General features: G+C 40.3%; 1 protein-coding gene and 2 non-coding genes across 3 annotated transcripts; all 3 read right to left on the bottom strand.

Annotated features, from left to right (window-relative positions):
• Nucleotides 1–490: 490 nt before the first annotated feature.
• On the bottom strand, nucleotides 491–21,629 carry tsga10 (testis specific, 10). The gene is made up of 16 exons (XM_051703267.1): nucleotides 21,549–21,629; nucleotides 21,219–21,374; nucleotides 19,220–19,399; nucleotides 18,854–18,931; nucleotides 18,044–18,195; nucleotides 16,636–16,751; nucleotides 16,331–16,485; nucleotides 16,085–16,140; nucleotides 14,638–14,806; nucleotides 9,913–10,023; nucleotides 9,586–9,771; nucleotides 8,962–9,129; nucleotides 2,860–3,062; nucleotides 2,384–2,488; nucleotides 873–1,055; nucleotides 491–561 (listed from the first exon to the last, which is right to left on the bottom strand). The coding sequence occupies exons 1-16, from the start codon at nucleotides 21,627–21,629 to the stop codon at nucleotides 531–533; spliced, it is 2,130 nt and encodes a 709-aa protein (XP_051559227.1). The 3' UTR covers nucleotides 491–530.
• On the bottom strand, nucleotides 7,313–7,385 carry trnar-ccg (transfer RNA arginine (anticodon CCG)). The gene has a single exon. It is a non-coding gene; the product is annotated as a tRNA-Arg (tRNA).
• On the bottom strand, nucleotides 7,796–7,868 carry trnar-ccg (transfer RNA arginine (anticodon CCG)). The gene has a single exon. It is a non-coding gene; the product is annotated as a tRNA-Arg (tRNA).
• Nucleotides 21,630–22,538: the final 909 nt, after the last annotated feature.

Here is a 22,538-nt window from a genome sequence, read left to right on the forward strand (position 1 = left end):
TAATAATAATAATCTCCAGCACTACTTCTCACTATTAGTTTTCTGTTCTCTTGCATAGACTAAAAGCGTAAAAAGTCACATAATGCCATTTTTGTAAAGTGCATTGTTCTGGAATAATTCATGCTAATAATTTCTGTAGAGGCAAAAGCATAGTGAAAAATACAGAATCTGTTTATTTTCAAGAACACTGGCAACTTCACAGTTGTCTTGATGTCTTTATACAAAATACATACTAATGCATTTTAATAAATAAAAATTATATTATAATGAATCAAGCAGAATCATAGATTATTATCATTATCATCAAACCACTCCTAAGTGATTTACAACTTTAATGTGTCCTTCAATTACAAACACAGACATTTTCTCAAAATGTTAAAACTTAGATACATTTATTGCTTTCTGGATAAACTTTATGGAAAACCTTGACAAGATGTCACAGTAAATCTGATCACATCAGTGTCTTGTGATTTTCTTCAGACAGAATCCAGCCAAAACATGGTTGATACAGTATGTGCACTGAGAGCTTCTCAGCCATAAAGGTCCCTGAAAGTCAGACTTCTGTAGAAGGATAGAAATGTATTACAAAATAATGAACAAAATGAAGAGTAGATAACAACCGGTACCATCACTAATGACAAATATAAAGCTTGTGTGACAAATACTGTCCATTAGTACTAGTGTAGCCATGTGTAGTGTTTCCAAAAATAAAAATTAAATTAAGAGATAATATAGAAACTAAAGATCACTGTTAGTGCAATAAACAGTGTTGGACTACTGAAAGTTTGTGTGATCCTATTCCTGATTATGAACACAATATGTGCTGTAACCCCAGCTATCACATTTAAAATAAAGTTTGCATGTGGGCACACCTTTCATGATAGTGTGATACAAGCAGAGGGTCATGTAAGTTGTGATGAGAGCGTTCTGGAGACCAGGATCTAAGAGGGCTCAGAGAGCGATGATGGGAAGGGGATGAGGAGCGCATAGTGGAGGAAAGGACAGGAGATATAGCTGAGAGACCTTGCCTGTGCAGCTCCTGTACTGCACGCTCCCTGAGAGAGTGAGTGAGTGAGAGAGAGAGAGAGAGAGAGAGAGAGAGAGAGAGAGAGAGAGACTGACTGACTTAGACAAATACAATTCGATTTTCTAATCAAGTCCTTATTGTGAAAGGATGAACCATAATCCATGGATAAATAATTTCATTGCATCATTTTTTTTTCAAACAATGAAAGTGAATAGTGAGTGAGACTGTCATTCTGCCTAACCTCTCCCTTTGTGTTCCACAGTAGAAAAAAAAAAGACATAATTTTTTTCTTTTTTTATCCCCTTTTCTCCCAATTAGGAATGCCCAATTCCCACTACTTAGCAGGTCCTCATGGTGGTGCGGTTACTCACGTCAATCCAGGTGGCGGAGGACAAGTCTCAGTTGCCTCCACTTCTGAGACCGTCAATCCGCGCATCTTTTTACGTGGCTCATTGTGCATGACACTGTGGAGAATCTGCATGTGGAGGCTCATGCTACTCTCCACGATCCACGCACAACTTACCATACGCCCCATTGAGAGCGAGAACCACTAATCGCGACCACGAGGAGGTTACCCCATGTGACTCTACCCTCCCTAGCAACCGGGCAAATTTGGTTACTCAGGAGACCTGGCTGGAGTCACTCAGCACGCCTGTGATTTGAACTAGCGACTCCAGGGGTGGTAGTCAGTGTCAATATTTGCTGAGCTACCCAGGCCCCAGAACAACATGATCTTAATGTTTTGTCTTAAAGGTGCTATATGTAATAATTTGACTGTACTAAATCATAAAATGACCATAATATGTCATTAGAGAATTAGGAAACATGCTAAGTTGAAATACTGGCTTCTCCGATAACAATGCTACAGCCAGTATATTCTACTTTGAAGTTTCCAAATTCCGGTTCCAGAATTTCTGTTTATGTTTTGGCCTGTGTGATCCTGCCCACTGCCCACTCAACAACAGTATTTCGACACTGCCGAACAAGTTTGCAGGCAAACAACACTGCGTGCTGCAGCCATGGAAGCCAGCAAACAAACTGGATCAGAGATAACAGATTCCACCCGACCTAAAAAGCCTCGCCATCCATCTAAAAACCACCATGACCAGAGGCGTAGTAAAACAAGGATAAATATTGGAGATGCCTTTGGAAGATGGAGACAGCTTAAAGCCCAGAAATCCTTTCAAACGGATGCTGAGTTGGCTAATTTGTGTGTCAACATTTTGGCAACCCGCGTGAGCTTCGAGTCTGGAGTGGGGCAGACAACTCTCCAATATTTTGAATTTGGACTGCAGTACCCATTTCAAACGCTTGTTGTCAGTCTTACATATAGCACCTTTAAGGTTTGTGTCTCACCTCTCAAAGCGCTCAGTGGACAGGTGTCTCTTGGTCGTCTCAAGATCTGCCTCCAGCTGGGCTGATCGTGTCCTCAACTGAGCCATTTCCCTACTCTGACAACTTCTGTGCGAGAAAAGAGTGGGAGATATGAATGAATGCACATGTGTGTTGCTATCCATGAGTGTGTGTGTGGCCCAGTGGCCTAATGGATAAGTGTGTGTGTGCATATGTGAGTGTGACGAGGAGGAGAGTGTGGTCGGGTCATGATGGTGCATGGCCGGCGCTGAATCAGCATCAGAGCAAGATAAAGGGGAGCCGGAGGTGCCAGTTCGAGAGAGAGAGACACACATGCAATGTGGCAGCGTGTCTCTCTCTCTCTCTCAAACTGGCACCTCTGGCTCCCCTTTATCCCGCTGATCAGCTGATTCAGTGTTGGCCATGTACCATCACGGCCCAGCCACGCCCTCCTCCTCGTCACAGTGTGCTACACCCACACTTTGCTGTCAGCCATGCTGAGTCTGTCCTTCATTATTTGTATTTCAGTCTGTCTTTCCTGAGAAGTAAGTTGTCTCTGTAGCTCCTTTTCTCGTGCAGACACCAGCAGACTCTCCAGACTCTTAACAGAGAGACGTTCACTGGCCAGCTGCTTCTGCAACTGTTCCACCTCTGAATGGCATGACTCCAGCTCATGCTGCACCTGAATATATAACACATTCATGTTTGGCATATCAGACTAGAATTGCAGATTATCTGCTCCTCTGCCAGTTTTTTTTTTTTTTTTTTTTGCAATATGCAAGAGAGACTGTAGGCAGCCTAAAGCTAAGATGCTCAGGCATGCCACTTGCCCAATGGCATAATGCAGTCATTACCAACCAGGGGGTGTGCGTATCCCAGGGGGTACATAAGCAGGTTCCAGTGGGTGTGCGAATAGAATTGGATAAAGTGGGTTTAAGTCCCACCTGGGTAGTGTTTGAAGGACTACCTTTAAGTGGGTGCAGCAAAATCATCAGGTTAATTAGCAAAACTGCTAACCAAACCAATCACAGTGGAATTGCCTTGCTTGTGCTTCTCTGCCAGTTTTGTGTACGTTTGAGATGCTCAGTCATTCCACATGAAAGAGGCCCAGAGGCCTAATGGATAAGGCATCAGCACACTCTGTGATGTTGACTTGATCATACCATCAGTGATTGGACTGTGGGTTGTGTACCACACAATGATGGTATACTGCTTATTGCACACACAACTGACAGAGAAACAGATGGTATGCAGTTCCAGTATGATAGGCTAATTGTTCTGTAAATCAACCTGTTGTTTTTGCTGCACCTAATTAAAGGCAGCTTCATATGTGTCCCAGGTTAGGCTTGAACCCACAATCCCCAGCTTTAACATCTGATGACTTATCCATCAAGCCACTGGACCAATGCTTATGATGCTTATTGTACACAAACTGGCAGTGAAGCATAAGAAGGGCTGTTCAACTGTAATTGGCAAGCTGTTTTGCTGCACTTATTTGAAGGAAATCCTTCAAACATACCCCAGGTGGGATTTTAACTCACAATCCACAGCTCTGAATAGAACTGGATAAAGTGGGTTTATGTCCCACCTGGGTAGTGTTTGAAGGACTACCTTTAAATGGGTGCAGCAAAGTCACCAGGTTAATTTCCAAAACAGCTGATCAATGACAGTTGAACTGCCTTTTCTACTATCAGCGATTGGACTGTGGGTTGTGTGGTGCTGTCATGCTAAGAAAAAATGCATGCAGAAGATCCAGTTGCCTAATGGCTAAGTCATCAGCCTACAGAGCTACGTATTGTGGGATGATGTCCCTCCTGGGTTGTGAATAAACAACTACCTTTAAATGGGTGCAGCAAAGTCATCAGGTTAATTTGCAAAACAGCTAGTCAATTACCTTTTTTATGCTTCTCTGCCAGTTTTGTGTACATTAAGCATCATACTATCAGTGCTCAGACTGTGGATTGTATGGTGATGAGATGTTATCTATTAGGCCACTGGAGCTTATGCATTCAGTTTGTCTCAGCATCTCAACACCACACCCACAGTCCGATCACTGACAGTATGATTCTTATTGTACACAAAACTGGCAGTGAAGCATAAGAAGGGCAGGTCATATGTAATTGGCAAGCTGTTTTGCCACAACTATTTGAAGGAAGTCCTTCATACACAACCCAAATAGGATTTGAACCCACAGCTTCAGAGGCTGAGGCCTTATCCATTAAGCCACTGCACCTTGTGCATTCATTTTGTCTTAGCATCTCAGCACCACATAACCCACAGAATGATCACTGACAGTATGCTGCTTATTGCACGCAAAACTGACAGAGAAGCAGATAGTATGCAGTTACAATATGATATGCTAACTGTTCTGCAAATTAACCTATTGATTTTGCTGCACCCAATTAAAGGTAGCCTTTCATACATTACCCTGCTGGGACTTGAACACACAATCCCTATCTCCAAATCTGATGTCTTATCCATTAGGCAGGGCTCAACGCTACGGATTTATTGTACTGGCCCGGCCAAAATTTTCACTGGCCCCAGCAGTGGAGGAGATTATGTGTTTTCGGTCTCCTGTTTAGTCATGCTGTCATGCATCTTTTGGCCATGTGTAGTGTTTTCACACACAGGATCAAAGATTTAGTCACTGAGTTAAAGATTTGATTATTGGCTGAATGTAATAAACATACGAATCCCTGAGAGAGGAGACTTGCTACTAAATTGGTTGTGACTGTGTAATATACAGTAGGTAGATATGCCTAATCTATGAATCAAGAATGTGGATATAAACATAAAATCAGACAACCCAAACAAGACCAACACTGACTGATATACAAAGCACAAAAACAAAAATACCTGTACGGTCCAGAAATGAAGTAGACTGTTTTAAATATTCATCTTCAACCTGCAGCTGAACAGCTCTGATAACAATAGCCTAATAGCGGTTTTGCTTCTTTTCATATCAAACGGCATTATCATGTTGAATTAACGTTTACGTTTTGAAACATCACCTAATTAAATTTATACTTACATTTTGGATATTGAACAGCACGTGACTTCCAGGCATGTGTATAATCAGGGTTTAACAAAGTTTATTATGTCTCATTCGGTGCTTTATCTCTAAAGGCAAATTAATGAGAGAAACTGTGTTTGTTTTTTTACAGTGGGAATAAAACTAGCGCTCTGTCCCTTTACAAGAGCACATGCATGTTAAACAGTCTACGCTGCACGGAGATGATGATGAGACATATGCATGGAGAGACATGGATTTTCAGTCCTATAGAAAGAAATTGTTGATTTCTTGTGCTCCAATGTGTGGATTACTACTTTTCACCAACATGTAAAAACAAAAAATGTTGGGATTTCGTGCACTATGAACACGGAATGTGCGGAGACAGGCCTACTTATAATGTTGCGCAAGACGTGCCTTGGTGTATCCAGTATATTATGCTCTCGTGCATCTTTGCGAGCTAAATAGAGTCGCACTTGCTCGTCGGTTACAATACTTTGTTTGCTCAGTGTAATTTTTGTGCTCTCTCACTTGTTGTTTGCTTGCACTAATGTTATAAATGCAGCACTGGCCCGATCGGGCAAGTGACAGTTCTAGCAACTGGCCTGAATCTCTCTCACACTGGGCCATCAGGCAGTCCTTATTGTCGAGCCCTGCATTAGGCCACTAGGCTGATGCCTAATCCATAAGGCCACTAGGCCCCCTGCGTGTGGTTTGTCTTAACATCTCAGCACTATACAACCCACAGTCTGACCACTGATGTATGATGCTTATTTTACAAAAACTGGCAGAGAAGCATGAGAAAGCAAGTTCCACTGTAATTGGCTAGGCCTCATACTTAACACAGTCCGAGAACTATAGTCTGGTGCTCACTGCATGCTAAACTTAAAGAGAAGCAGACAGCATGCAGTTCAACTGTATTTGACTAGCTGTTTTGCATATTAACCTGATGATTTTACTTCACCCAATTAAAGGAAGTTGATCACACACAACCCAGGTGGGGCTTGATCCTACATTCCCCAGCTCTGGAGGTTGATGCCTTATCAATTTGGCCACTGGATCTCCTGCATACATTTTGTCTTAGCATGTCAGCACCACACAACCCACAGTCTGATAGTATGATGCTTATTGTACACAAAACTGGCAATTAAGCATAAGAAGGACACTGTAATTGGCTAACTGTTTTGCTGCACTTATTTGAAGGAAGTCCTTCATACACAACCCAGGTGGGACTTAAACCCACAATCCCCAGCTCCAACAGCTGGTGCCTTATCCATAAGGCCATTGAGCCTCCTGCATGCAGCTTGACTTAGCATCTCAGCACCACACAACCCACAGTCTGATCACTGATGGTATTATGCTTATTGCATGCAAAACTGACAGAGAAGCAGACTGTATGCAGTTCCAATATGAAAGCCTACCTGTTCTACAATGATGGTTTTGCTGTACCCAATTAAAGGTAGCCCTTCATACATGACCCAGGTGGCTGATGCCTTATCCATTAGGCCTCCTGCCAGGCTTTTGTCTTAGCATGTCAGCACCACACAAACCACAGTCCAAGTACTGATAGTATGATGCTTATTGTACACAAAACTGGCAATTAAGCCAAAAAAGAAGGGCAGATCAGCTGTAACTGGCAAGCTGTTTTGCTGCACTTATTTGAAGGAAGTCCTTCATACACAACCAAGGTGGGACTTAAACCCACAGCTCTAGAGGCTGAGGCCTTACCCATTAAACCACTGCACCTTGTGCATTCATTTTGTCTTAGCATTTCAGCACCACACAACCTACAGTCTGATCACTGACAGTATGCTGCTTATTGCACGCAAAAATGACAGAGAAGCAGATAGTATGCAGTTCTAATATGATACAAATTAACCTTATGATTTTGCTGAACCCAATTAAAAGTAGCCCTTTATACATGACCCAGGTGGGACTTGAACCCACAATCCCCAGCTCCGGAGGCTGATGCCTTATCCATTAGGCCACTGGGCCTTTTACTAGCATTGTGTCTTAGCATGTCAGTACCACACAACCCACAGTCCGAGCACTGATAATATGATGCTTATTGTACACAAAATTGGCAATTAAGCATAAGAAGGGCTATTCAACTATAATCGACAAGCTGTTTTGCTGCACTTATCATACACAACCCAGGTGGGATTTGAACACACACTACACAGCTCCAGAGGCTGAGGCCTTATCCATTAGGCCCTTGTGCATTTGTTTTGTCTTAGCATTTCAGCACCACACAACCTACAGTCTGATCACTGACAGTATGCTGCTTATTGCACGCAAACCTGACAGAGAACCAGATAGTATGCAGTTCCAATAGGATATGCTACCTTTTCTACAAATTAACCTTATGAATTTGCTAAACCCAATTAGAAGTAGCCCTTTACACATGACCCAGGTGGGACTTGAACCCACAATCCCCAGCTCCGGAGGCTGATGCCTTATCCATTAGGCCACTGGGCCTCCTGATTGCATTATCTCTTAGCATGTCAGCACCACACAACCCACAGTCTGATCACTGATGGTATTATGCTTATTGCATGCAAAACTGACAGAGAAGCAGACGGTATGCAGTTCCAATATGAAAGGCTACCTAGGCAATTAAGCATAAGAAAGGCAGTCCAACTGTAATTGGCTAGCTGTTCTGCAAATTAACCTGATGACTTTACTGCACTTATTTGAAGGAAGGCTTTTGTACATAACCCAGGTGGGACTTGAACCCATAACCCCCAGCTCCAGAGGCTGAGGCCTTATCCAATAGGCCTCAGCCTGTCTGTCTTAGCATCTCAGCACCACACAACCCACAGTCTGATCACTGACAGTATGCTGCTTATTGCATGCAAAACTGACAGAGCAGACAGTATGGGTTCAAGCTCCACCTGGGTTGTGTGTGACAAACTACCTTTAATTGGCTAAAGCAAAATCATCAGGTTAATTTGCAAAACAGCTACATGCTGTCGGTTTTGTGTGCAATAAGCAGCAGACTATAGCTATCGGACTGTGGGAAGTATGAGACCTAGACGGTTAGACAACTAACATACAAGTGGTCCAGTGGCTTAATGGATAAAGCATCAGCCTCCAGAGATGGAGATTGTGAGTTTAACCCCCACCTGGGTCATGAATGAAGGACTACCTTCAAGTGGGTGCAGTAAAATCATCAGGTTAATTTGCAAAACATATAGTCAGTCACATTGGAACTGCCTTGCTTAAGGTTTTATGCCCGTTTTGTGTACAGTAAGCATGATACCATCAATGATCGGACTGTGGGTAGTCTGAGTTTGAGATGCTCAGTAATGCCAATTGCAAAAGTCCTAGTTGACAAATGGATAAGGCATGAGACTCCAAAGCAGGGAATTGTTAGGTCAAGTCCCACCAGAGTAGCATATGAAGGGCTGCGTTCACTATTGTGCCCTTTTGATTGTGGAAACACTAACATCAACCAATGTTTGTGATGTAAGTGTACTCTAAGGCACCTAGGACATGTCTGCTAAAGTTAAGTTTCATACACACGCTCTTTCACATCCTCCGCAGTATTAGACCAATCCTGAGGACTCACAGCCTCTTTCCTGGCATCCAGTTTGATACACAACTCTCTCGTTTTTTCCAGGTCAGTCTGCACCTGTGTGCACTCAGTCTGGGCTTGCTGCAGATCTTCCTCCAAATGAATGAGCTTTCGGTTCAGCTGAGATAGCTGACCATTACAGTTTCGCTCTGCACTCAATGCCTGGACACAGCAACAAACAAAATTATGAGAGATTAGTTACACTTCAATGTTTATACAATGTATTATACAATTATTTTATACTGCATGTAAAGCTATACGTTAAATAAATATCAAATAACAGCAAGTGCACACTACAAAACTGAAACTCATTGCCCTTATGCACATTTAAAGACTTGGACAAATCAAAGACTAAGTGTGTCAATTACAAGATCAGTTTATTGTTGTATCTGCGATTAGTCATAGCATGTCTCACAAGTGTGCACACTAGAAGAGCATCAGCGATGGGCTGTTGGCAATGATCTGGGGCTTTATGTCACAGAGTAGTTGTAGACCTAAAACATGAAAGGGTGATGCGCTTCAGTCTTGAATTGCACGCTTGGCTTCAGATGAGAATCTCCTGGATATTACCACCATTATTATTGTCACCACCAATATCATTATGACCAAGAGGCTGACCTCTTGTAGGCTGCTCTCTAGGCTGTCTGCTTTTTCTTTGAGTCGGAGTATCTCTGAGTTAGAGTTGCGAAGCTCAAGATGAAGTTTTGTGATGGTTATTTCAGCCTGTTTGGCCCGTTTCTCCCAGCTCTCCACCTGAAGAGATGCTTTCCTTCGAGACTCTTGCAAATCCCTTGACTCACGCTCCTAAAGAGAAGCAAACAAGACTATAATCAAAATGGACTGGGAAGCCTACAGTAAGTATGCCAATAACAATAAAATACTGTCACATTTACATAGAATGTGCATGTCATCCATTTGACACACCTTTTGTTTAAGAGATTCTACCTTAGCAGAGAGCAAATCTTCAGCGCGTGAGATGTTAGTAATGTGATCTTGTACTTTTCCCTGTAAGTCTTCTATTTCCTGATTAACTTCATCCAGCTTGAGCTGTAGAGCCTGAAATTAAAGAAGGAAAGAGTTGGTTAGGGGACACTTACAACATTATACAATTTACATACAGTATGTATGTGGTAGTGTTGGGTTCGAGTCCGAGTGAAGTCCGAGTCATTAAACAATCGAGTCCGAGTCCAAAAAGGGCCAAGTCGGACTCAAGACCAAGTCCATAACAACACTGTCCTTCAACACACTTCTTATTGCGTTCTGTTGACATTTCAGTTATTTGTTGCTTTTTCCCCTCCACTTAAACATAGACTAAAGAAAGTGAAAGCTGTGTTAAAACCAGAGTTTTTATTGTTACAAATTTTAATTTAGTTTTTTTATTTCACTTCATTTTCAATCTGTCCTTTCAATTTAGTTTACATTTATCTAAAATGATTCCTAACTAAAGAAATAATATATACTGAGATTGCTTTTTTGTCTCTATCAGTAGTAGTAATTAGCACTCGCTGAGAAGTTACATCTCACGACTTGACTGCAAATGCTACATCCGAAAACACTGGTAAAGCCCACTGCTAATATTAGGGCCATTTAACACGGACAGGATTGTTAATTCATGAAAAACGTGGGGCAGTTCTACGCACTGCTTGTGCACCAAAAACCCTGATGCGTCAGTGTGTTATCATTTTAAAAAAATAAGAGGTATCTACCTTGAAGAAGCTATTTGACAACAAATACTCTCATATATTCCACAAGACAAAAAGATTAACTGAATTTAAACAATTGATCCTGTTCTAAAGTTTACATTCCCTCGGTTCTAAAAGGATTAGTTCACCCAAAAATGAAAATTCAGTCATTATTTACTCACCCCTGTGCTGTTATAACTCCATATGATTTTCTTTTTTCTTAACACAAAAGGAGAAATTGTGAAAAATAACTAAAGATTTGCTCAGTGATGTCACACAATGGCAGTTTATGGTGATCACACCTTCAAGCTTCAAAATAATGCAAAAGTATAATTCAGAAGTCTAACAAATTATTGTATGTGACACATGTTTTGTTCTGAAGGACTACGATAAGGTTTGGTGAGAAACAAATTGAAATCTGATGTATTATTAAGTGAAACTCGGTGCGCGTTAATGAGACAGACTTCACGCGAGCTTTAGAGCTACTGGCACGAGACAAACCCTTAAATATGGTGTGTTGATTTCTCTATGATTAATGACTCTTTGTGTAATAATTGTTCATGAGTCCCTGCTTTGTCCTGAGCTGTGACGCTTCCCACTTTTCTTAAGAGAAATACTGTAGATTCTTTGGTTTCCAAGCAACTTCTGCACATTTGAGTTCTTCCCAGCAGTGGCTAAATGATACAGACCTCCAGCTTATGACACTTAGGACAATTGATGGACACATACACAACTATTACAAAAGGTGCAAACATGCATTGATGCTCAAGAAGGCAACACAAGAACCAAGAACCAAGGGTATGCAAAGTTTTGAACAGGATGATCTGTGTAAATTACAGTACATTTTGTGTAATGTAGCTTTTGAAGGGCAGTACTACATACAATATATAATCTTTTATCTCTTATATTTGCATACATTCTGAAAGGGGCGTGAAAACGTATAGGCCTAAAACAAAAAAACAAAACAAAAACATTTCTGCAATATATAGTCTGTGAAAATGTATATTCTATATTTAGTTTTTCACTATTTAACCACATTTTAGCATTTTTAATTTACAGATTCCATGTAGCCTATTCTATCCATATAATTTCATATTGCATGTGTAATTATGAGTAGACTTGTCATGTCAGGTACACATTTTAACACAATTCACAACATTGGAACCTAAAATTCTAAATACAAAACCCAACATCTCAACATTTAAAGGAATGTTCCGGGTTCAATACAAGTTAAGCTCAATCGACAGCATTTGTGGCATAATGTAGATTATCACAAAAATGTATTTCAACTCGTTTCTCCTGTTCTTTAAAAAAGGCAAAAATCTGTGTTACAGTGAGGCACTTACAATGGAAGTGAATGAGGAAAATGAAAATGAATGTGGCCTGTTTTTAGACTATTTAACCACAGAAATGTGAAGCTTATAATTGTATAAAAGTACTTGCATTAATTATTCTGTTAAACTCATGTATTATTTGAGCTGTAAAGTTGTTTAAATAGTCATTTTTACAGTCGTTTTAGGGTTTTTGTTGACATTACATCGTCAAGGCAAAGTTGTAAAATTGGCTATAACTTTACACAGATGTGGTTTGTAAGTGATTTTATCACACTAAAATCATGTTTACATGCATATCCTTTATGTCTTGTGGCTATACTTTTGAAATTTTAATGTTCACAAATTGCCCCCCATTCACTTCCATTGTAAGTGCCCCACTGTAATCTCGGTTTTGCTTTTTTTTAAAGAAAAGGAAGGACGAGTCAAAATTTATTTTTGTGGTAATCAATATTATGCCACAAATGTTGTCGATTGAGCTGAACTTGTATTGAACCCGGAATATTCCTTTAAGTGCTTGTAAAAAGTGCAGCGTATCTGTCTGAATGTGACACTTGTCTGATTTACCTCCACGCTCTGGGGGAAAATGAACTTTCAGAAAACACCCCGCTGACATTTTCAGAAGTTGTGTGAATACATGGAACGGCTTCTTTCAGCTCGTTGTTGAAAACTCATTTTTGCATTGTTTTGGGCATTTGCGCTGACTGACAGGACGACATAGAGCGCATGACGTCATTGCCATGATAACCAGACCCATTTCAGCTGATTTGCTGAAGACTAGAATGAATGTATTGTCAAATCAATGTGCGACGCAACAAAATTTATTTTCTTCTCTGCAAACGATACCAGAGACAACAGTGAGAAGGACAATGAGGAGATTTAATTTAAGAAGAAAAAAATCAGTGGCCCTACCAAAAACCAGGACTGTCCTGTGTAATAAAGTGGGACGTGTCGCTGCCCATAATAACTTCATATTTCATTGTGTATTTTATTGTGGAATAAAGCTGTAAAAGAACATATTTTAAGCAGCTCGTCAATGCTTTTAAAATAGAAAAACAATCAATAGGTGCTGTTTATCTGTTTTTCAGAGTTGCACTCTGATTTAGCAATAAAAAAAAAAATTTCTGACTATTTAAAAAGTTACAGTTAATTCATCAAGGACCAGTTTAAGTTGTGTGGACAACAAGAGACTACAAATGCATACATGTGTGGATACATTACGCCTAAAAATACTTAATAGCCCAATATTAATAATATTTGTCTTAATTTTTATTTTGATATGTTGTTTTAGTAAACTGTGAGAGACATGATGTGGGTGACTTGACTCAATGAATATCTTGACTACGATGAAACTGCAATACGAGCACCATCTTGGCTGCACAAACGCCGTGTGCGATTTTACCAGTTGTCAGGTCCCCTGTTGTGCAAAACTGACTTGTTTAGTTTCTAGTACATTGGCTACATACTCGTCTTTATGTGTTCATCGTGCCAGCCACCTCAGTAAACAATGTTATACAGCAGTCTCCATAGTAAAATTCAAGTGTATTGGTTGACTCAGTGTGATGCTCTGCAGGTGTGTTTGCTCAACACGGTGAAACAAAGAGTGTCCATTTATTTCTGTTTTCATTTTTTTTATTTATTTATTTTGTTCATTGCATCGCAAATCAAATGCCACGGACACGGCTGGACTCTGAAAAGAGTCCGAGTTAAATCCTAGTAAAAAATGCATCCGAGTCCGTGACAAGTCCAAGTCCATTAAAATTGGACTTGTGACCCGAACTCGAGTACCCAAACTCTAGTATGTGGCGAAACGGATAAGGCATCCCCTAAATTGGGTCACACATAATGGTCTAATTAAGTGTGTGCCCACCAAAAACGATAGATTGTGATATTTGAGATATGGAGCTTATGATATTCAGAACCTAAGCAGTTTGTTTACACTTTTAAAACTATAAACTACCAGCAACATTTACATAAAGTATGACTATCCCTCCAGGACAGATTAGGTAGAGTGTTGCTTCCTTACAACACCAGCAGACTGTGTCAACACACTCAGCATCAGTTTTAAGCAGGCTGGACTTGTGGAGACATGGCAAAACATTGAGATGTGCAGATAGATACGCTCTACCTAATCTGACCTGGGATATGTTTTTTTTTTTCCTCCCCAATTTGGAATGCCCAATTCCCAATGCGCTCTAAATCCTTGTGGTGGTGTAGTGACTTGCCTCAATCTGGGTGGCGGAGTTGCCTCCACGTCTGAGACTGTCAATCCACACATTTTATCACATGGATTGTTGAGTGTTTTACTGCAGAGACCTAGTGTGTGTGAAAGCTTCATGCTATTCTCAGCGGCATCCACGCACAACTCACCACGCACCCCACTGAGAGTGAGAACCACATTATGGCGACCATGAGGAGGTTACCCCAATGTGACTCTAGCCACCCTAGCAACCAGGCTAATTGGTTGCTTAGGAAGCCTGACTGGAGTCACTCAGCATGCCCTGGATTCGATCTTGCGACTCCAGGTACGGTAGTCAGAGTCTTTACTTCCTGAGCTACCCAGGCCCCTGACCTGGGATATGTTAATTACATTTGCAAACTGAATCACATGAGAGGTCTTACCTTATTTATTGAATTACCCTAATAAAAAATAGTACCTGGTTGTGCAGATGTGCTTTGTCAAGGTCGTCCCTGAGCATAATATTCTCCTGCAACATGGCATCTTTGACTTTCATCACTGCGACCACCTCCTTTTCAGAGTCTGACAACTTCCTCCTCAGAACATCCAGCTCTCTTTCTCTGCCAACCACAGTCTCCTTCTGAGCTCTGGAGACAGTAAGTCACATCATCAGTGAGGTGGCAACATGTGGGCTGGTAACCCATAATACCATGAAGGGATAATCCAAATGATTTAATATTTGACCATATTTGAGGATATGCATCCAATTACTTTTTAGGGTTTATTAGCCTTACTGAACAGCAATACTTACACTCACTGAGAACTTTATTAGGAACACCTGTACACCTACTTATTCATGCAATTATCTAATTAGCCAATCGTGTGGCAGCATTGCAATCCATAAAATTATGCAGATACAGGTCAGGAGCTTCAGTTACTGTTCACATCAATTATCAGAAAGGGGAAAAAATGTGATCTCAGTGATTTCAACTGTGGCATGATTGTTGGTGCCAGACGGGCTGGTTTGAGCATTTCTGTAACTGCTGATCTCCTGGGATTTTCACACACAACAGTCTCTAGAGTTTACTCAGAATGGTGCCAAAAACAAAAAACATCCAGTGAGTGGCAGTTCTGCGGACGGAAACACCTTGTTGATGAGAGAGGTCAACGGAGAATGGCCAGACTGGTTCGAGCTGTCAGAAAGGCTACGGTAACTCAGATAACCACTCTGTACAACTGTAGTGAGCAGAATAGCATCTCAGAAAGCACAACACGTCGAGGCGGATGGGCTATAACAGCAGAAGACCACGTCTGGCACTTTATCAGGACCAAAGTGTTCCTAATAAAGTTCTAAGTGAGTGTATGTATCACATTCTCAAATTAGGAAAACAAAAACTGTTTTTAGTATTTAGTAAATGTTTTTAGTATTATTTTTACTGAGCAAACTATATAAACAGGACAGCTTCTCAAAATACCACACAAATTCATTCTAGAAATGGATACATACTGTCCACAGGCAGTTATTGCACTACAAAGAATAAAAGGAACTGCAGTCAGTAACAACTAAGGTAACTAATTATGGCTAACACCAAACATTACAACAAATTTGAGAGAGGCTAACTGAAGTTAACTGTGGGTCACACTCTTCCTCACCAACAAATTTGATGCACAGAAAGATCCAGGCAACAACCCCTTCATATACAGTGATGTACCCATTGATAGTTAAAGTGTAAAGATATTTTTATTGTGTTTTTTTATTTACGTCCTGGAATCAAAGCTATAACTAATCATTTCCTTCTGTAATAAGCTTATACCTTGATGGTGATAGCACACTGTGTAATGAAAAAATGATACAGTAAGCTATACTTTGGTAACAGCCAGTAGTAAACAAAAAATTACTCAGTGATCCTGAACAGAGAACTCACATCAGAGTTGTCTCAAGATCCTCAGATATTAACTTCAAACTCCTGATGGTTTTCTCCTGAAAATAAACAGTGATATGCATAAACGTACATTGGAAATGTACTCTGTATAGTCTTTCCACAAATTTTTATTTAATACTCAGACAAACAAGTTCTGCTTTGTGCGAGTGGGTTGGTCATGCAATGTCATCCAAACAAACTGATCAGAGACTCTGTATGAGTAAGTGTAAATGTGTCAGTGTTTGTTACCTTTTCATCCAGTTGATTATTTGCTCTACACAGCAGATCAGTCTTCTTCTCCAGCTGCACCTGCAGTGTGTTTCTGTGCTGGTCCAGCTCTGAGATTCTACCCTGCAGTGTGCTTACCTCTTCACGCAGAGCAGTCACCTGCCATGCCAGAGACTCTGATACACACAAAGAAACACAGACAAATCAAAAATTACAAGGTGTATCAAAAAATTATATAACTTCTTGTCGTGCATGTTGGCACAATATCTTCTCATATAAATGTACCGGTTTAATAAACGCACGGATTAAATATCTTCTTTTCTCACCGTTCTTTTCATCCAGCAGTTTGTTTTTCTCCTGAACGTTTTGCAGCTCTCCAATCCTGCTTGTCAGTCTCCGTTGACTCTCACTCAGAGAACTTTCCATCTGATTGTTTGACAGTCTGGTACACAGACACAAAGCAACAGCTAAATAATATTCAGCACAGACATGTAAAAGTTGTTCATATGTAGTAAATCACAATAAAGTAACATGTAACAGATATTGTGATTCATAAAGATAATGAACTTGCATCTGAAGGAATCAAATGGGCATTCAGTTCATTAGCAACTCCCAAACCACTTTGCTACAAGCTACAACCATTTCAGATTCTTCATTACACTCTTTTAAGAATCTAAGTCAATGTCAATGTCTATTTATTTATAAAGCACGATTAAAATCAACAGACTGTTGACCAATGTGCTGTGCAATAATCAAGTATAAAACACTGTATAAGGATAATACCAATGAACATCCAACAATACAACATGTAACATACTAATAATTAACCAAAAAGCAGTCATATCACCCTGTAACTTATGACCGTTTGCCCATTGATGCTAAGCAGGGTTGAGCCTGGCCAGTACCTGGATGGGACACCTCCTGGAGAAAAACTAAGGTTGCTGCTGGAAGAGGTGTTAGGGAGGCCAGCGGTCTGTTTGGGTCCTAATGCCCCAGTACAGTGACAGGGACACTATACTGTAAAAATGCACTGTCCTTGGGATGAAATGTTAAATTGAGGTCCTCACCCTCTGTAGTCATTATAAATCCCAGGGCACTTCTCGTAAAGAGTAGGGGTGTAACCCTGGTGTCCTGGCCAGATTCCCCCCATTGGCCCTTCTCAATCATGGCCTCCTAATAATCCCCATCCATTAATTGGCTCTATAACTCTACTCTCTCCTCTTCACCAATAGCCGGTGTGTGGTGAGCATACTGGTGCACCATCCAGGTGGATGCTGCAGACTGGTGGTGGTTTAGGAGAGTCCCCTGATCACTGTGTAAAGCGCTTTGAGTGTAGTGTCAGAAAAGTGCTATATAAATGTAACATTCATTCATAAACTCTGTTGGACCAAATGCCACAGAAAAAAGATATGTTTTCAGCTGTGATTTAAAACTGTATAAAGAAGTGGCATTTCTTATGTACAAGGGTACAGTAAGCTGTTCCAGAGTTTTGGGGCAGCTACTGCAAAAGCCCTGTCACCCTTTTGCTTTAACCTGGACCTGGGAACAATCAAAGTTCTCTGTTCAGAGGACCTAAGATATCTTGTGGGATTATGTAGCTGCAGTAGATTAGAAAGGTAAAATGGGGCTAAACCTTTCAGCGATTTAAAAACAAATAATAAGAGTAAACTAGTAAACACTTAAAGTATTGCTTTTATCATTTATCATTGTAATTGCTATTGATTCCTTGTGTACCTGAGGCTGCTGCACTCATTCCTCAGGTGGCTGAGCTCCTCATGACTAGAGTTGAGTTTTCTGCCAAGTGTGTGAACTTCCTCCTCCAGACCAATCATGGTCTCCCTCATCTGAACTTGCCTGCTCTTCTGTTCCCCCCTTTCCTGCTCTAGCTGTGACAAACACACCACCACCATTGGTAATAATGACATTAGTCCATTATAATAACGTTGTATTATGTTTTGGTGAGGGTTTATATTTTTGATCGATTAATCTTTTATTTTTTGCGTTCTTCCCATAATTTAGTTATATTATGACAATAACTATAGTCAAAGTATAGTATGGTACAGTACAGTATAGTATAGTATAGTCAAAATTGACTTCTGCTGTTTTTTCCCAAAATTAAATTATATTATGACAATATCTATAGTCTTAATATAGTATAGTATGCTACAGTAAAGCACATTACTGTAAAGAACAGTACAGTACAGTTTAGTATAGTCACAATAGATTGCTGCTATTTTTCCTATGATTTAGTTATATTATGACAAAATCTATAGTGTAGTGTAGTGTAGTGTAGTATAGTATAGTAACATCACATCACATCAGTATGGTTTAACTACTGTATATTACAGATTAAATTTACATTTATATATATTCATTAAGTGGACGCTTTTATCCAAAGTGACTTACAAATAAGGAATACAGCAAAAGTGATTCATCCTAAGGAGGCAATAATACAACAAGTGCTTACAGTTATGATCTCTGGTCAGATTACTAACAGATTACAGTTGTCAACACTGGTCAATGGTAGTCAATGAGAGTTCTTACTGTGAGTACAGCAGCCTGCAGGTCCTCCACCCTCTGCTCCAGGTGAGCTCTCTCACTGATGGCCGTCTCCTGAGAGATCTAAGGCAACGTGCAGTTCAAAGGAAACACATATTCACTCAGCGGGCTTAAATAAGCACATCTCTCTCTCCTGGTATCATTGCTCCCTCCCCAGTGAGATGACTCAATTCATTACTGTGCTCTAGTGAGGAACTCAAGTGCGTAAGAGATTTTCCTTCAGTGCTCCCCAATAACAACATCTTGTAAACAACCTCTTAAACAACAATGAAAATGGATTCAGAGAATCCAAACATCGGACCATGAGCTTGAAAGGTGAGATCAGAGCTGTCTTTCCCTCACTCTCCTCACCTTGAGTCTCTCTCTCAGACTATCTCTCTCTGTAGTCATGCGATGTAGGTCTATTGTAGCCTCATCCCGTTCAGCTTCCAGTCGTTTTAGGATACTCTGAGCGGTCATACTGCTCTTGCGCCCTTGCGCTGCCTTTGACTTCATCACCTCTTGCCGTAGATCTGCTATTTCCTCTTGAGCCTGCAGAGGGAGATTGAGGCCACACTTTTAGCTAATTAAACTTTTAGCTGCCATTTTCATTTATAAGTATGCTTTTGACAGAGGTTTTTATTCAAAACAGTACATTAAAGATATACATTTTACAAGTATGTGTGTTTTTTGGAATTTGAATGCACAACCTTGGCATTCCTTGCATCTTGTATTGCCAGTTGAGCTACAGGAACTTAGTAAAGGTGAAATGTGAAAGTGGCTTTCGATATATTTATTGCATGGACAGTCCCCCTGGACAAACCTGGAGCCAAGTGCCTGAGAGGTCAAGTGCCCGATAATGATCTTTACCAGCGTTGACCTTTAACCACTAGGCTAGACCACCACAAACCCAAATTTCCCTATAACCAAAGCACTCTTATACAATTTTTGAAGAGATATTAAAGGATTAGTCCACTCAAAAATGAAAATTCAGTCATTGTTTACTCACCCCTGTGTAGTTATAACCCTATATGTCTTTCTTTCTTTTTCTTAACACACTCATGAGAGTTATGGAAGCATACGATAAAGTTTGGTGCAAAACAAACCGAAATCTAATGTATTATTTAGTGAAAATGTTCAATGACCGTTGATCTATTGTGCACATTCATGATAGTGCACAAAAAAAACAATTCACGCAGTCCCTTGCGACATTGGGGGCGTTCTAGCGAAACCTTATTTTGTTTATCTAAAAACAGGTTCTCCGCGGCAATAGCTACAACAGAACACAACTGCACACAAAACTGAGAACAGAACTTTTCTAAACATCTCTGAAGAGTTTGTAGTCGATGATTTGGTGTATTTCTATGCCCAGCCTTATTTTTTTGAATTGAGTACTCGGAAATCAAACAGAAACATAAGGGAGGCTAGAGGCAGCCACAGTCACACCGTGTCCTAACCTGACGGCAAACGACAGGAGATAAAAGGTATCTTTGCTATGTTAATCATAGATTTTGTCCTAACCAGCCATGACGAGCAACATTACATTCTATCGATCGATCGCTTGTTTTCTATTTTTGGCATCATGCAGGTAACTCTGTCCACTGTGAAATGGCACCGTTCCAAAAACTTTCAAAAAAATAAGGCTGGGCATAGAAATGCATCAATTCTTAGAATATAAACTCTTCAGACATGTTTAGTAAGTTCTGTTCTCTAGTTTTTGTGCGGCTGTGTTGTGTTGTCACTATCACAATGGAGAACCTATTTTTAGATAAACGATTTTTCACTTGAACACCCCAATGTTGCGAGGGGGCTGCGTGAACTGTTGCGAGGGGGCTGCGTGAACTGTTGCTCTCGTGCCCAATCATGAATTTGCACAGGAGATCAACGGTCAGTTAACATTTTCACTAAATAATACAGCAGATTTCAGTTTGTTTCTCATCAAATCTTATCGTATGCTTTCATAACAATCATGAGTCTTGTGGAATAATTTATTAGACTTCTGAATTATACTTTTGCATTCTATTGATGCTTGAAGAGATGGTCACTATAAACTGCCATTGTATGACATCACTGAGCACAAAATTTGTTTACAATTTCTCCCTTTGTGTTAAGAAAAAGAAAGAAAGTCATATAGGGTTATAACAACACTGGTGGTGAGTAAACAATAAATGAATTTTGATTTTTGGGTGAACAATCCCTTTAATAGATAATGCAATTTATACCTAAATTAATCATGTGATTCTTTTTATTATTATTGTTGTTTTAAACTACGTCAATCATTCCCAGTCATGAAACCACACATGATACAATTTTGAGCACCACATCATGATACCAAGCTCCCAAGACTTCTGGAAGGCTTGGTTCTGTCTACCTGCTGATAGTGCATTCTGGTTTTGTCCCGTTCAGCTGTGAGAACTTTAACGTTGCTTTGGACCTCTGAGAGGTGGCGCTCGTACTTCTCCAAAATGTTCTGCAGCTCATCTCTTTCTCGTAAAATCCTCATCAGCTCTGAGTCATACGTGCCACCCTTTAAAAAGACATTGATGGACAGAGAGTGTTTTACATTGGCATACAACACTCAAAATACAAAACCAAGTGATTATGGTATGATGTTGAATGAAAAAAAAAATCTAACTAACATTCTAAGCATTCGGCATCCACTAATCTCATTAATACACCTGCAATGCTGACTTATCAGTACTTTAACAGGTGAGTGTCTGGTGGGACTCCTGTTGGTTGATGCCCATCTGATGGGGCTGGTAGAGCGACGAGACCTCAGCATCCTTCTAAGTTCCTCAGCCTCTTGCTTGTAGTGGACTTTTCCACAGAATACAGAAAGCTGTCCAAGCCACTGTACTAGCCAGTCTCCAGAACTTGCTTTCTAACTGTGCATCTGGACGAAAGAGTCAAACAATTGTTAAAAACGGTAAAAACTAAACTGTAAAAACAGAAACGCCTCTCTGAGCCCCTGATACTCCAGGTTGTAGATCATGCACCTGTCTTTGGTGCTGTCTCTGTTCTTTTTTCAGCTCTGTATATCCTGGTTCTGCTCTGCACCAGAGTTCAGCTGGGTCTCTGGCTCATTGTTTTCCGTAATAAGCTGTAGTACATCACTCTCCTTGATACTGACAGATAGAGAGAGAGTCGGACAGAAAATGTGAAAATCTCCGAACAGTTAAAGTAAATGTGAGGAACAAGAGAGGTACATTTGGAGACAATGTCTGCTCGTGGGTTATGACACTTTTAGATGGTTTCAGAAAAAAGACTGAACTTTTAAAACTGGGTGTCTGGTTGTACCTCCACCTCCTGTTTTTTGTTGATCAGCAGAGTTCAATGTCTTTCTGATTCAGTTCTGAATCAGAGTTGCCCTCTGCTGGGCCACTTTTGTCACTACAACCCACAAAAATAAAAAAACTTTAATAAAATCATTTTTAAAGGGATAGTTCACCCAAAAATGAAAATTCTCTCATCATTTACTAACCCTCATGCCATTCCAGATGTGTATGACTTTCTTTCTTCTGATGAACACAAATGAAGATTTTAAGAAGAATATCTCAGCTCTGTAGGTCCATACAATGCAGGTGAATGGTAGCCAGAACTTTGAAGGTCCAAACAGCACATAAAGGCAGCATAAAAGTGGTTAAATACATATCTTCAGAAGCGATATGATAGGTGTGGGTGAGAAACAGAT

The sequence above is a fragment of the Myxocyprinus asiaticus genome, chromosome 7 (assembly GCF_019703515.2).
Source record: "Myxocyprinus asiaticus isolate MX2 ecotype Aquarium Trade chromosome 7, UBuf_Myxa_2, whole genome shotgun sequence".
Lineage (NCBI taxonomy): Eukaryota > Metazoa > Chordata > Actinopteri > Cypriniformes > Catostomidae > Myxocyprinus > Myxocyprinus asiaticus.

Excerpts from the sequence above, each read along its gene's own strand:
- tsga10 (XM_051703267.1), bottom strand. The coding sequence starts at position 21,629 with ATGCTGAGGTCTCGTCGCTCTACCAGCCCCATCAGATGGGCATCAACC. Across the intron at positions 19,400-21,218 it reads CCAGAATGCACTATCAGCAG|GCTCAAGAGGAAATAGCAGA; the intron begins GTAGACAGAACC and ends CTCCCTCTGCAG. Across the intron at positions 1,056-2,383 it reads TCCACTGAGCGCTTTGAGAG|GGAGCGTGCAGTACAGGAGC; the intron begins GTGAGACACAAA and ends TCACTCTCTCAG.